Source organism: Pistacia vera, unplaced genomic scaffold (genome assembly GCF_008641045.1).
Source record: "Pistacia vera cultivar Batoury unplaced genomic scaffold, PisVer_v2 Contig345, whole genome shotgun sequence".
Taxonomy (NCBI): Eukaryota; Viridiplantae; Streptophyta; class Magnoliopsida; order Sapindales; family Anacardiaceae; genus Pistacia; species Pistacia vera.
This window is the reverse complement of record NW_022196163.1, coordinates 250,790-266,049: the sequence shown is the minus strand read 5'-3', so window position 1 is coordinate 266,049 and position 15,260 is coordinate 250,790. Positions and strand designations below refer to the sequence as shown.

The 15,260-nt window shown below is 32.7% G+C and overlaps 1 protein-coding gene across 1 annotated transcript; it reads right to left on the bottom strand.

Moving 5' to 3' along the window:
- Window positions 1-12,604: 12,604 nt before the first annotated feature.
- LOC116138961 (protein DETOXIFICATION 49) lies at window positions 12,605-13,209 on the bottom strand. Its single transcript, XM_031424636.1, is given in 7 exon segments — window positions 12,605-12,651; window positions 12,654-12,812; window positions 12,815-12,850; window positions 12,853-12,918; window positions 12,921-13,049; window positions 13,052-13,164; window positions 13,166-13,209. Coding segments are annotated over 7 exon segments (594 nt in total).
- Between the last annotated feature and the right edge of the window lie 2,051 nt (window positions 13,210-15,260).

The following is a 15,260-nucleotide window of genomic DNA, read 5'->3' as shown; positions in this document are numbered from 1 at the left end:
GTTTCCACTGCCTAAAATCTCTACTATTCATGGCTTCCTTCACTGTCCTAGGTTCCTCATCAATCCCTTTAGCAACTTGAAAAGCAAAAGCAACCATATCAGCATGTGAGTGTCTACTAGGTAGTCTAATTTGCCTTCTTTCTCTATCTCTAGCTAGTTGATAATTCTACAAATCATTTTCATCACAATCATTATCATCTGAGCTAGGTTCATCCACTCTTCAGGCCAATAAGAAACCATTCACTATGAGAATAAAGAAAACTTACAGAGATTGATGCTCACTCCTTTACACAAAGCAAACCCAAGTAAAACCCCTCTGTAATACACCTGAAATCCCAGATGTTCCTCACCTTTCATACCTCAAACAACCAAAAGGTTAATCGGTATTTTATACACAAAGAAAAGGAAAAACAGAAAGCAAACTAAGGCCTACCAACACCGTTTGATTCCATCAAGGATCGGCAAAGTTCCAACACATCCAATTTGTAACAACCTTTCTTTCTCTGTAACCAAGAAAGAAAGATCGAGAAGAATGGAGCACCCACAATCGACCCAAACAAAACCTAATTCATATTAGGTTACATAAGATCATGGAAAAACCACAAATGCCCTTTTGCTATTAATAGAATACCTTTGACCACCCAAAGTAATTAAGTTGACTTCCACGTAAGGCATAAGATAATGCCACATCACAACATATATATATATATATATATATATAACCAAATTCTGGGTGATTGAATATGAACTGTTGGATATATTAATCAAGATGTTCTGAATTCGATTCCCCTTGACCTCTCATAGGAATCAAAATATGTGGCTGTTTGTTATAACTGCAAGAGTTAATTTTGTATATAAACTGTATACCCTTTTTTATTATATATATATATATATAACCAATCTCTAGGTGATTGAATACGAACTCTTGGAGATATTAGTCAAGATGTTCTGAGTTTGATTCCCCTCGGCCTCTAAAAAGAATGGCCATTGGAGGATCATCTGACCCTTAACTTCATGGCCATGAGAAAGGGAAATTAGGTAATTTGTTCATGAATAATATTACATCAATAACCCTCTTTCAAAATCTTGACATGACAACTTATAATTGGTCAGTTCACAATGAGTCTTACATGGGTCCTACAAGGGTCCTACTAATTAATTGACAACTGACTAATTGCGAGCTACCACGTCATAGTTGTGAGAGAAAGTTTGCGAGAAACGGTTGTTGGTGTAGTATTATTTTTTTTTATATATATACGCCTGATCATAAAGTATAATTATTTATGAATAAAATCATAATATAAGATGTTATAGCTAAAAAGTATACAATGACAATTTTTACTTAGAGAGAATTTTGGGGCACATTTTGAATGTTACTTAGGGGCTTGGTTTAATTGTGCACCACGGCCCACAGCCCATGAATGATCTAGTGTTGGAAATGATCATTGAGATCTTATATCAAAAGATGAAAAAGCCTGTAATATGTTTTTGATCTTATGAAATGGGCTTATAACTTGAAAGTGAAAGGCCACTTTGTAAGTGCATAAAAAAGTCTTGATTTTTGTGATTAACAAATAGTATACTTGAATTCAAACAAATACAAAAAGGCAAGCAGTGAAAATTGAATTGGGCATTAAAAGTTGGTGGCTGTGTGTGTGTATAGACTTTGAGAATATATTAGTTGTTTGACTTCTTCTTCTTCTTCCATTTGGTAAAATGTTGACCATATAAGCGTGCATCTTGGGATAAATGAATGGGGAGTAAAATGCAAGAATATTGAAAGATTGGAGCCTCTAAACAAGATGCTCGTGCCCCACTTTCTCAATTTTAGTAAAGCATCAAATTCTTCTTTATCAATGGAATCATGGCATATTCTACTGTCATGTCATTATAACATTAATTGTCACCAATACAGAAAGCCTTTTATTAAGTTTATTTTTGAACAAAAATAAAAATCAGGAAGTGGTCTAAGATTTTAAAAAGTTGTTTTCAAAACACAAGTTGCATGTTTCCAGACCGACTTAGATTTTACTTAACACGGAATCGTGGGCCGTCGCTGCTTGCAAAAGCTGTCGCCCCCTTAGGAAGTGGGGTGGGCAAGTGGCAAAATTTCGGCCGGGCCGGGCCTTCCGGAATGGCGTCATGTCTCCATTACAGGGTGCCACTAACTGTGCTGTTGCCATTATTCCCCCCACCTTCATTTTTTTTTTCTCTGTTTGAGTGTGACTGCTCCAGTCTCCCACCGAATGATTTTATCTTTTATAGCACGACCAAGTCTCATTTGTGCTTCTGTGCAACCAGCAGAGATAGAATTGGTTTCAGGATTCGTGTTTATCAACTTATTGAGATGAAAGATCATGACAGAATATTTTAAATATTTTTTTTTTTCATTTCACATTCTGATTTCCTACTTTTCAAAAGGTAAGTGATGAGATCACATAACACATAATTATTAATATATAATCTTGTAATTGAAAATAAAGCCTTTAACCAAACCACTACTAGCCATGACCAGACATTTTTCTTAAGAAGTAGAGTTTGAATTGAATGGTACAACTAAGTCGGCGCCTGAATTAGAACGTTCTGAGAAAATTCTGGGTTGTTGAGGATAAGTCATATTTGTTTGAACCCTCTTTCATCTTTTCTTCTTCATATTCCAACTTTGAAAATTGGAAGGGATTGTCCTCGTCCTCGTTCATGCACGAACACCTTTACCCACACGTTCCGTTCCACGCTCTTTACCTGGCCCCGGCCCTCGTATATTCACTGATCATGACGTAATCTCATCCCGCACGTGTTTAATATTTTTGTTTTCACACCTTTTTCTCTTATTTTTATCTACATACCTGACCTGAAACTTAAAAGACACAAAATATATAAATAAATAAATAAAGAAAACCTCCAGTGACTTAAAGATAAGGAATGTGACGTTAGGCGTGAGTAGGGCAGTCCCAGTCATGCTTGAAAGATTCTGATAAAGCAATATGCATTGATCTCTATCTTAGCCTGGAAATCAAAGAGAGATTCATTTGATTTGATGGCCTTTGCCTTTTCAGTGGCACCAAGAGGCCCCAAAGTTGACACGCAATTACGCCTACACGACCCAACTAAGTAAAACCCCACCATATGTCACCACGTAATTTGTTTTCTTAACTTTGATAATTGTCTAGGGGTTGGGGGCCATGCCCATGCCCATGGTAAAAGCAGCCTCTTTCTTCACAAGTACGAAGCAGCGTTTTATTTCATCTTTTATTTTTATCACTCCTCCAAGCCTACAGGTTTTTGCCGTGCGCCGTCTGTCTCCTCCTGAGGGTGCCACCATTTTTTCTCTCTCTCGCTGTCCACTCCTCACTGCGCCCAACTCTTCGACATTGACCCGTTTCTTCATTTGACCACTGCTTTAGCTGCTTCATTTTATCATCAAATACCATACACACAAATGTAATTTATTTTCCGAAAGCATTTCGAATACTACCCTAATATTTATATCACTTGGAAAATATAATAAAAAATCATTTGATAAGAGTAATATTACAGTTACCTTTAATTTTTACATCTTCAGTGGTTTTAATGTGTTTGTTTCCTCATATAACACTACATTTATATATATATTATTATTACGTACTTGATAAGTGTCACAGAAAAAGACAACTAATTTAGGATAAGACTATTTTCTGTAGCCGACCGATAAATAAATATTGGAAATTAAGATTCATTGTGATTCTATGATCAAGTTCAAGAGTGACATCAATGATATAGTAATACTTGGATATTACTTATTCTATTCTAGTGATTAATAATAAGGACGTCAAAGGTTTTTCATTGTCATAAAAAGAAGAAATCAATGTAGTACAGTATATAGAATATAGTTTCAACACATATCCTATATTGAGTGTAATTGGTACATCCCCTATGTCACGCTATTGTCTATTCATTAACTAGACATACTATGATTAATTACATGAATTTAAATTCTTATTATTTTTTAATAAAATCGAAAGAATTTCATAGTTTAATGGGACAAGCTGATTTTACTGCTTATTCTTCGGCTAAGGTGGACAAAAAGGATGAAAGTGACAATGGTGGAATTGGTCCAAATCCAGTAGCATAGCATGTGGTGTTTTGCTAGGAACATGTGAGAGTCTAGTTGATAGATGGCGACTTTCACTAAGCAAACCCCGTGAGTTCAAACTTCAAACTTAACCACATGCAAATGGATAGCGATAACCATGGAAGTTTGGTTTATTTTCTTCATCTCTATAGTTATAATGGTGGGACCAAATAATTTTATTAATAGAGGTGTAGTTAAAAAAATTATTATTTTAACTTAATTATGCAAATAGTATAGAGATAAAGTATGGATCACATTAGTAACATGTAAAGTATAGACATTGATAAAAGAGATAGACATAGTTTTAAAAAACTAGTACATGTATCTATATAGTATTAAAAGTCTAAAACTTTGCATTCTCTTTAACGTTTTTCTCTAAATATAAATTCTCTAAATATCAATATTTTAAAACTCGGCTCGGCCTGGCCCAGCCCGAATAGTTTAACCGGTTCAACCGGGACTCGAAAGCTTCAATGGGCTAGGTTTATATTTTTCTTATTCACCAAAAACCTTGGGATTTGGGAGGATGATCGGCGAACAATTGACGGCCGAGATGTTGGGGCTTTTGAAGAGAAAGTCGGTGAATGCAATGGTAGTGACGGTGTTGATTTCCGGTGAGTAAATTAATCGAAAATCAAACAAAACTGGCAGCGGCAACAACGGCTTTTGCCGGCAATTGGCGAGACTAACGGGGGTGGGGTGAGGTGGGTTTTGGTCGGGAGGAAGAAGGGGGTAATTTTTGGGTGATAGGCAGGGTTGTCGATGCTGGCGTCAATGAGATTTAGCCTAGAATGCCGACGCTGACGTCGGTGAAATCTGGCAGAAATCGAACCTATTTCGACAAGATCTTAGGTATATTTTAAGGGGAATAGACTCAATGGACGATTGGGGTTGCATTTGGGGTGTCGCCACCGCCAACCAATCACCGGCCGATTTGTATTTGGGGTGTGTTTGTTAAATTTCAAACCTATAGGGACTTAACAAATTTTTAGGGGTATATTTGTTGAATTTTAGAAGTTTTTGTCAACCGGTCAACCCGGGACCCGACAACTTTGCTGGGTTTCACCCCGGATTGGGTTTTAAAACATTGATAAATACATTATACTACAATACAACTCATACAATCTTCAACCAAATTAAGTGATACATTTCCTTCTTCCTCTAGCAAATCAACCATGCAACCTAAAGTTAATTCACAAACTTAATTGACCGAAAATATTCGTGTTAAGTTGTACAAAATGAAAGTTAATATAAATAATTATTACTATGTAGAGGCAAGTTCTTTAAGACGAGACTTAGAAAAATTATAATTTATTACAATATAGAGTTTATTCTTATTTATAATTGGTCTAAGTTTAGATAAGAATTTTTAGAACTACATAAATATTATTCTTATATAATATTAAGGAGATTTGACTGTACATGTAACTATAATATAATGTTGATGTGACAAGTAAGCTTCAGGTTCATGGACATTGACACGTCTTGTAACTTGAGGCCAAACAAATTAAGAACCACAAATGCATACATCGATCTAATTATCTAAAAGTAAGTCAGCTATTGTTGTGGCCTCAGTTTTTCATTTCTCCTTAGCAACACGCTATTCATTTTCTTGAAAATTTCCTGACCACTTTTGTTGCTCAAATATTACGCAGATTCAGACCATCAAATGAAAAGTACTCGTAGAATTTTTTAGAATTCAGTCCAAAAAGGTTGTTCCATGTTCACTCGAAATTATATCCATCCAGAATGGGGCCAGCTCATGAATGATTTTGTTAAAGGTTAACATCGAATGCTGAAAATTGCTATTGGACAGATCACAGATGTAGGTTACCGTAAAACCTCTTGCGTACCTGATTTTATTCTATTGCATGTTATGCTAGCATGTGCTTTAACTTAGGACTAGAGTAATTTATTAAAGGCCACCAACCCTCTACATTGAATTAACAATTTTTTGCATTTATTTTCTGTCAACATGATTTAAACAACAAGGTTTACATTGCAAATGTGAATACTTTGATTACAATTTCTGTTGCTTTGGTGCTTTCAGACGTTGCGATTTCAAGGTTCAATTAATGCTTTCTTTCGCCCTTTCTAAAACAAGTTGGTCAATTCCTGTCTTTTCATTTATGTTGAAAGACCTAAACAAGTTGAATATTTTGCCTTTTCAATTTGATTAATTAAATGGTTAAGTGCACTAACTATCATGTTCTTTGCCTTGTGCCTCTTCCAATAGAGGTGTTTGTGATCTTCCTATTTGCCCACTTGAATTGGTGTATGATTTGATATAGATATATATAAGACTTCTAATCCCTTTAGCTTCTCGGACGTCAATTCATGTTTCTCTTCATTCTGTGCATATGATATTTCGACATCGCAGACTCCCTTGTTTATTTCGTAGTAAAAATTTTATCCCTTTTTCTCTTGTTCAAATAAGTACCGCATGATTCTTGGAATGAAGAATGCTAAAAGATGACATTACCATCCTGCTGCATGCGTTATTAAAGGCAACATTATTCTAGCTAAAGGGGTCTGCATTATGTGTGCTAATTACGTTTAATTAGCATCTAATCTTTACCGACTAATCCCATCATCAATCTTTATTAGATAAGTTTTCTATTCTATGCACACTTATTGTCGTATTTTTTTCTTTCTTAACCCTTTTCTTTATTTAATTTGTTTAAAAAATTGATCTTCAATTCGTTGATAGGTATAACGCATTATTTTTTTGATCTCATACATGCTTGGTAAACGGTTTCGATTCTTGATATATAGCTGGACTAAGAAAATACAAAAAATTAAATATAATTTATAAGATTTTTAATTAGGGAAAAATCTGTATTATTAGAGCATGCAAGCTTATGTATGTGTTTGTACGCATGTGCTTAGTATCTTCATCACAGATAGATTGAACAAAGAAGCCAACCTGATGCATGCTTGATGTAACATTGATCTTACATGCTGCATGCGGCCGTGTTAATTATGAAATTAATGGATTCATGTGTGCTGTCTTTTGAGTTTTTTCGTTTGTTCTTATGCATATGGGATTAATTAATTTGTCAAACTTAATAATTAATTAGGTACTAATCAAATTAATAAACAATTATCAGTGCATCAAATTAGTTCAACTCATTCTATACGAGTTTGTGACTGTCTTTGTGACGTGTATTTAAATTATTAAGGTAAATTAAACAGAAAATATATAGCTCTATATTATGTATGATAATATCATTCTTAGTCTATCAGATTTGGAATTCTGATGCAAGGATTAAGAATGAGGTTGACTTTATTATTTTTCCATTTTTTATTATTTATAAAAGAGTTTTAATTGTTTTTTAATTCCTGGAAGATTATATTAAGCAAAGTAATCAACCATATTATATAATTAATTAAACATTATTCGGTTGCATGTGATAATTAACGTAAGCTCTTAGCTAAGCACATCTATGAATCTTTAATTTCTATCAAAATAAAAATATATAGAGAAAATCTAATTATTCAGTTTGTTTATGTTAATGGCATTAATAAATTTGCAGTGGGTTTCAGAACCTTTACTCATAGTTATTTCGAAAGGATACATGCTCGGTTGGCAATCCATAATATATATATAATATAGCTGTAATTTTCTCTCTTACTGGGTGCAGTAAAAGCTCCGCATATCAAGCCATAATTTAATTACAGATTAATTATTGCACCGTATACGACTTTGTTGAATCAATGGGGGCAATAATATTTGACCATATTCGTAGTTTAGCTTCAAGTTAAGCAGAAAGATTATGCCTTAAATCCCAAGACATTAATTGCTGATTCACTTTCGCCTCTTTGTAGAGCCAAAATCTCCATAAATTTATACTCTATTTAAAGGTGTCATTGTCTCTTCCCATTTCAAAAGAGATAAATTCTCTTCAATCGTGCTTATAATTTAAGGAAAAATAGGTTGTAGTCTAAGCAAATGTTTATGTTTTGAAGACGAATCAAATGTGAATCTCAAACTTTGAACAATTTAAGTCAAAGAAAACGTAATATTTTTGAACCATACAAATGTTATTGGCCTATGAAGCTATCAGCTATGACACCCCACTTCTGTTTTTCTTCCCAAAATTATTAATTATATGAGTTGAGACTTAAAATATTATTGTATTTATTTTATCTTTCTTTTGATGCTTCGCCACTCTTAGGAGGTATGGTAATTAATTAAAGAGCCCTAATTAAAGACTTAGGGTTAGATTGTTCAAAGAAAAATTTATTAATAATCATGAGTACGATCCAATGCATTAATATAATTTTATTTAAATTATTAGTATTTTTTATATTTTTGCTCTCTTCAATGCCTCAAAAGGGCTAATTTAATTATTAATTAACATCTAGGAATACATTAAAAAATTTCTCAAATTAATTATTCTTATATATGTTTCATCAAAAGAAGGAGACATGTCTTATATATTTACACAAATTCTATTTTATTTATCGGGATTCTTAAAGGATTATTAAAAGGAGATCAATATTTCTTTTCTTTTAAAAAAAAAAAAAAAATTGTAGTAAGCCCTCCGCATGTATTCTCGTGGTCAAATATATAAACATCAAGCACTTTTTAATTAATTATTTATTTTTTCTATTTTTTCTTAATATTAGGTTTTTCATTTTTGTACCTTTTATTTAATTTAATCATCACTCTTAACCACCGTATCTTGAATGGTGGAGTTAGCAATATTAAACTCTATTTTATTTATTTATTTAATTAACACTTATTTACAAATAATTATATTGAAATCAGCAACGAACAGTTAAAAAATTTATTCCTGTTTCAAATTCCCAAGTTTAAATTACAATATTTAACTTATTTATTTATTTATTTCTATTTATTAATGATAGTGCAGGAAAGATCCGATGGTGTGGATCAACTCTTAAAAAAAAAGGTCAACCATCTTGATCCATGAATGGCGCCAGCAAGTTCCGCTACAACATCAGAAAAAAAAAAGGGTAGAATCTTTTATCCTTAATTATTTATTTGAAATTTTTTTGTTCAAATAATTTTTTTTTAAGTTGGTAAAATAATAAAAAGGGAAACTATAGTCAGCTGCACAGTATTAGCACTTGTGTCCTTGTCACTACGTTTAAGAATAATAATAATATTAGGGCAGCGGCAGTCCATATAGTATAAATAATTCTACAACTTTTTAATTAAACATTTAGCCAATTCCAATATTTAATCACAATTTTCTGTATTGGTTACACTAGCATTTAATCCTAATTTGCCCACTTATGTGTTTTTTTTTTTTAACCAAGTTTTAGTTCAAAATCTTAAATTATTATAACTTTTTGTTTATAAAATGAAAAAGTAAAAAACTTAATACTTTATCGAATCAAAACCATCTAAATTAATTTATGAATCAATATTCTCGCTTTATATATATATATATTTTGTTACTTTTATCCCTTATGAGATGGTACGGGTAAGGTTCTCTTTTTTTCTTTTTCTTTTAAAAAAAAAAACTTATATATATATTGTTACTTTTATCCCTTATGAGATGGTATGGGTAAGGTTCTCTTTTTTCTTTTTCTTTTTAAAAAAAAAAAAATTTATAAAAAAATAGTGGAAAGTATAAAGCAATCTCTTATGATTAATGTTACTGTACAAATATGACATGTATTTATATTTACATCATTTTAAAGTTGATTTTTTTTTTTTATGTGCTTGTCCATTTATTTTGACCACCTCATTTTGTAAGCAAGAGTTTGCATAAAAAAAACTTATATATTTAAATATCTTTATAATCTATATTATTGAGATAGCTGAACAGATTATGGAAGCTCCCTTATATAATTTGTAATTTCTTCAAATTACGAAAATTTGTTTAGGTTATCTGCAGATATAATCACAAATTTTTATATGGAATAAGGACTAGAATTTTTAAACTATTTTACGAGATAAAAGAGCCTCCTTTTTTATATATATATATATATTATATATAAGAATTCATCGTGGTGTGACAACCTCGCTTCCAAGTGTCATAATTTGAGGAACTTTAATTAATTTATTAAATTCGCACTATCCTCCGCAAGCCTAAAGTCTCTTCAACTTTTGATGTTCAAATGACACATTTATATCATCTTATTTCTTAACCTTTGTCCATTTAGTAAAATAAATAAATAATTCAAACTGATATTAGGCAACCAGAGAAGTCCCCTCATATTTTAGTTTTCATTCAATATAAAGTCAACCCATTTCTTTTTGATATATCTAAGAATAAATTTGTTAATGGTACTACTTGGATTTAATTGGACCGAATTTGTAATAAAAAAAAGATTAGTTCATCCTAATCTCTCTCTTATTAATTAAAAAATTGTAGAGGGGTTGTCGCTGTTTACATAAGAACAAAAAATGAAAAGGACAAAGGACAAAGGGTAAAAAATTGTATTAAGTAAAAGCCACTTTGATCAACTAGGGTTGACTAATGATTAATTTTAAAGATATTAAAATTAAACTAAAATCAACCTTTGGTCAACTCTTATTCCTCTCCTCCCAATGAAATTTTAAGGTATAATCGCATAAAAACTTGGTTAAAACTTTGATAAGAATATATTCCCATATCCAAGACGAGAAGACTCTCTCACTTTAATTCCTTTTAAAGGAGTCTTCAATATTACACCATTTTATTTTATTTGACTTCCATTAATGACTTTGCAACTTGTATACCACTTCAATATTATTTGTGACAAACCGCATCTGCATATGTTCTTTGGTCATAACCCACATCGATCCCCTTTTAAAAATCTGTGTTTAATTTTTTTGTTCTTTTCGTAATAGAAACACACGGAGATGACAGTGAAATAAGGACGACGACTTGGTCATTTTACCAGCGGCGGTGACACGTCATTTTGATTGCCTAAACAACCGACATACAAACTAAAATTATCAGCTCACTAAAACAAGATCTCTATTTAAAACTTGATGTAGGGAAGGAGTTTAAAACTTGTGACAAATTTGTTCATTTGTTTAGTAAATTGCGCAAAATTTGAGGAATATAAAACGTTTACCTTTTTGTGTAGGCTAGGGGATTAAACTATAATTTAGCATAAATAAAAATGTTTAATTCTGCATTTTGTTGTGTACCTTTGACTTTTTTTTTTTTTTTTTTTTTTTTTTTTTTTTTTTTTTTTAAAGTTAGTTTTATGTGTGATTTCCCCTCTACTTTTTGATCAACTTATTAAAGGGTCAACTTTTGTATTCAATTGTAAATATTAAATTTGAATTTTGAATAATTACATGATAATTTTTTAAATACACGCTTATTTTGAAAAGATTGCATATCAATGAATTGGCCTAAGAACACTCCAATGATGATCTTTATTTTAACACAGCACCTAATTGATTTAATATAAAGAACAAATTTTTTTATTTAAATCCAATAGACTCTTTAATTTTAGGAGAGAGTATATGTTTTTTCAAAAATAAATTTAATAGAAAAGATCATAAATAAAATGTATAGAAGAAGCTTGCAATTTATTATTTAAATTAGGATATAAAGTGAAATTGGACTCTCTAAATGTGAAGAGTAAAACTTACTATTAAATTATATTAAAAGAATAAAAGTATGTTGGACTCTTATTTCTATAGATAAACTCTTTAATAAAGATTTTGATCTATAAAGAGTTATTTGAGATACTCTAACGTGTTACATTTGACCACATATGTTAATTATATTAAAAAGAAATTAAATTCACTTAAAGATCATGAAAATCAATTATTTATTATATATTTGTCCTTAATTCATAATGGATATTTAAATTCGATAAAAAAATGAATGGTTTTTTTAAGATTTACTCCTAATGCCTGAACTATGGAGCAAAATCTTAATTTTGATCTATTTACAAAGACCAATGACATATTCCAAAATGCTTTCATATTAATTTAACTAGTCAGAATTTGGATTCGTTGTTAATTAATTAATTAAGTATGTATGTATGTATGTATCCTCTAGTTATTAGTGAATCCACAAGCGTAAAATTCCTTCCAATTTGTAGTAGATGATTACAGAAGGAAACAGTTTATTGAGGTATTTGACGCTTCTCCAGTGTTTGAAAGATTTTATGGAATGTGAAACTTAAATTTTTACTCGAAAGCTTTGCTAATGTCTCTTAGTCAAATAACAAATCAGACATTTTGAGTATCACAGAGTAATCTCCTCCTGTTTTTCAATTTCTAATAGGTTATATGCAATAATACATTAAAAAAAAAAAAAAAAAAAAAAAGGTGGTAAAATAAAATTAAAAAAAAAAAAAAAAAAGGGTTTAGCTACTTTTATCTGCTGGAACCTATAACAATTTAAAAAGAAAAAAAAACACTAACAGACAGAATGATTAGATTCATCTAAATCACTCTAATAAAGAATCTTCCTTGATTTCAGCTATGTTGGTTTCTGTTCGCCGGTCAGCAGTTTTGGCTCTTCGTACCTCATCATCCCAATCAGTTCTAGTCAAACCTCAACATGGTCACAACACTGAGCCCTGTGCAACCAATAGACCTAACCATAGCCCCTAAAATCAAACCCTGCATAAAATGAAACCACACGGCAACCGAGTTCCAACAGGTAAAAACAACCCAAGTTTGTTTGCTCCAACTTTAGGCCGGCCGTTCCTCTTAAAACTCCGCAACCTGTTGTTTGTGGGCAGTTTCCGAGTTCACAAAGCCCAATTATGGCAAAACATGAGTTAATGCGATGATTTCTTTGTCTTGATGAACATACTAGCCCATATGTTTCGAACCGTTACGGCAAAAACCAGAGCCGAAAAGCCGAGCATGACTGCCCAAAGCCCTACATTGTGGCTAATCTTGCTTTGGCGGGCTGGCTTGCTCCTAGTTCATTACCAACTCTTGTTGATACACTGAAGCTTAGAGATGATGGGAAGATGTAGTTATTGATGGTTTGTATCAAATGCCCATTGAAGCAACTGTTGCTCTCGGATTTAACAGAAGACCACATAGTAAAATCATGATCTCATACCACCACCATTCAAGGCACACTGAAACGCAGCTGGGAATGGCTAATTCAGAGAGATTTCCATTCTTTGAAGCGTCCATGGAAAATCCTCCCCATGTTTTCTTATGGACACCTGAGATAAGAATATAGATGATTAAGAGGCTACAAGATTGAAGTTAGTCCATATCCCACTAAGACACGCCTTCGGCCTAAATTAAGGTGACAACGAGAAGTTTATGGGGATGTGTAAAGAATTGCTAGCGTGGCACAAAACGTTAGAGGCAAAGTTATTGATTGAGTTCTAAGATAGTTCTTAAAGTTGTAAAAGAGACTGAGCTAAGAGGTCAGGGATAGAATAAAGAAGATATGTTGTGCTTCTGTGGCTATATCGACATCTTGACCACAAAAGAGTAAATACTTTTCATGTTTAGCCACAGAAAGATATGGGAAGTGAAGTTAATATGAGCAAAAGTACAGTTCTTGCAAGGTGAGGCCAAGAAGTTGTGTTTTTTGCACCAAAAGCTTGACCACAAATGGGTTCCATTCCCATAGCGAGACCAGAAGAATAGGAGTAACCAGTGATATTAGCAAAGCCAACAGCAAGTGAACCACCAGCTAAGCCAAGTCACCGAGGCGACCAAGAAAAAAGCATGGAGATCATTGAACGAGAGTAAAGCAAAAGGCCATTTATCTCATGGGTAAGCTATTTTTAGCAATGGAAATGGCTTCTTGAATAGCAGAGAAAGATGGTCTTTTGTGGTTTTTCTGGGTTTGATCATCATTTGGCTGAAGCTTCGAATTTTGTGAGCTTTTGTCGATCAATGAGGCATGCATGTCGCCCTCAACGGAGTCCGCACTGGGTGACGGTAGGTTGATGATTTGAGGCACATTTGGGGAGAGAGGAGAAGTTGAAGCTGGCCCATTCTTGTAGTTATGAGCGAAAAGTTGGGTTAAGTTTCTTCTCTTTATTTAGTGGAGAGAAAAGAGAGAGAGAGACCTTGGAGGGGGAGTTTGAAGGAGCTAGTGGAGGGTTTTTTAAGAGGTTTTTCAAGACGGCCTTGGTTAAAACTCTGGTTCACTCTATTTTTTTTGGAACTACTTTTGTCGTCTTCTACCGGCCACAAAGCAACAAAGATGAAAATGAAAAATCCACTTTTTTCACTAGATTTGAGATTGAACAGTACTATTTTCTTTTTTTTCCTCTTATTTTTTCTCTCTTCCAAACAAGTCTTTACCTTAATCTTTGTTTTCAACTTAAACAAAATTTTCACATAGACGTAGATCAACTGTTGCATTATAATAACACGAGTCAAAATGGTTTAAAAACGTTTAGATTACGACCTCAGAAACAATTACCGAAACGCCAAAAACCGTATTTGGACTTAGTTACTGTGAACCAAAAGGCCCATAATTAGGACCCATGAAAGCTGTATTGGCACTTGGATTTTAGATATATATAATTAGGTAGAAGTCAAAATACAGCCATTGCCACCCTCAAATTGTCCGCTCTGTTGGCTAGACAACTAACGATTGCAACACTTAGGAATTTTTTTAACATTGTACACTCTTATATATCAACTATGCCGCTCCAAAGAACCTGTCTTATTTTTTAGCACTTCTTTTTCATCGGCGGACAACCAGAAGAACCCCCTTAAAATTTCATAGCCATTTTGGTTTTATATCATCTTGATTATCTTTTTAATAGTGATTAATTCAACGGGGACAATTTTAAGGTCTTAAAGTGAAACTGGGTTAGTGCTATAGTGGTAGTAGTTTTTTGGCGCGAGGGGAAGACAAAAATTAGGTTTTATCCAGAGAGGACATATATGACTGATCTTAATACGGAAAGGTTGAAAATTTAAAATCGAAGTCCTCTAGTTTTACAATTGCATGCACAAATGGATGGGCGAGGGTGCTTCCACGCAACTTAACTGGGTTCGTCTTTCAATTGCATGCCTTTGACAAGGGCATCCCCCTTGAGCCCACGGTTTGGGATCCTTCATTTTGCCAATTCAAATCAACACTCTCATTATAATTACGTGTAGAAAATTGAAACTTATACCAACACTCACAACAGGGTGTTTAGTTTAACTGAGATACTACATGATTTTTTTTTTTCTTTTTTTCAAAAGCCCTTTATTATTTTTTGAAATACCATTGTAAAAATT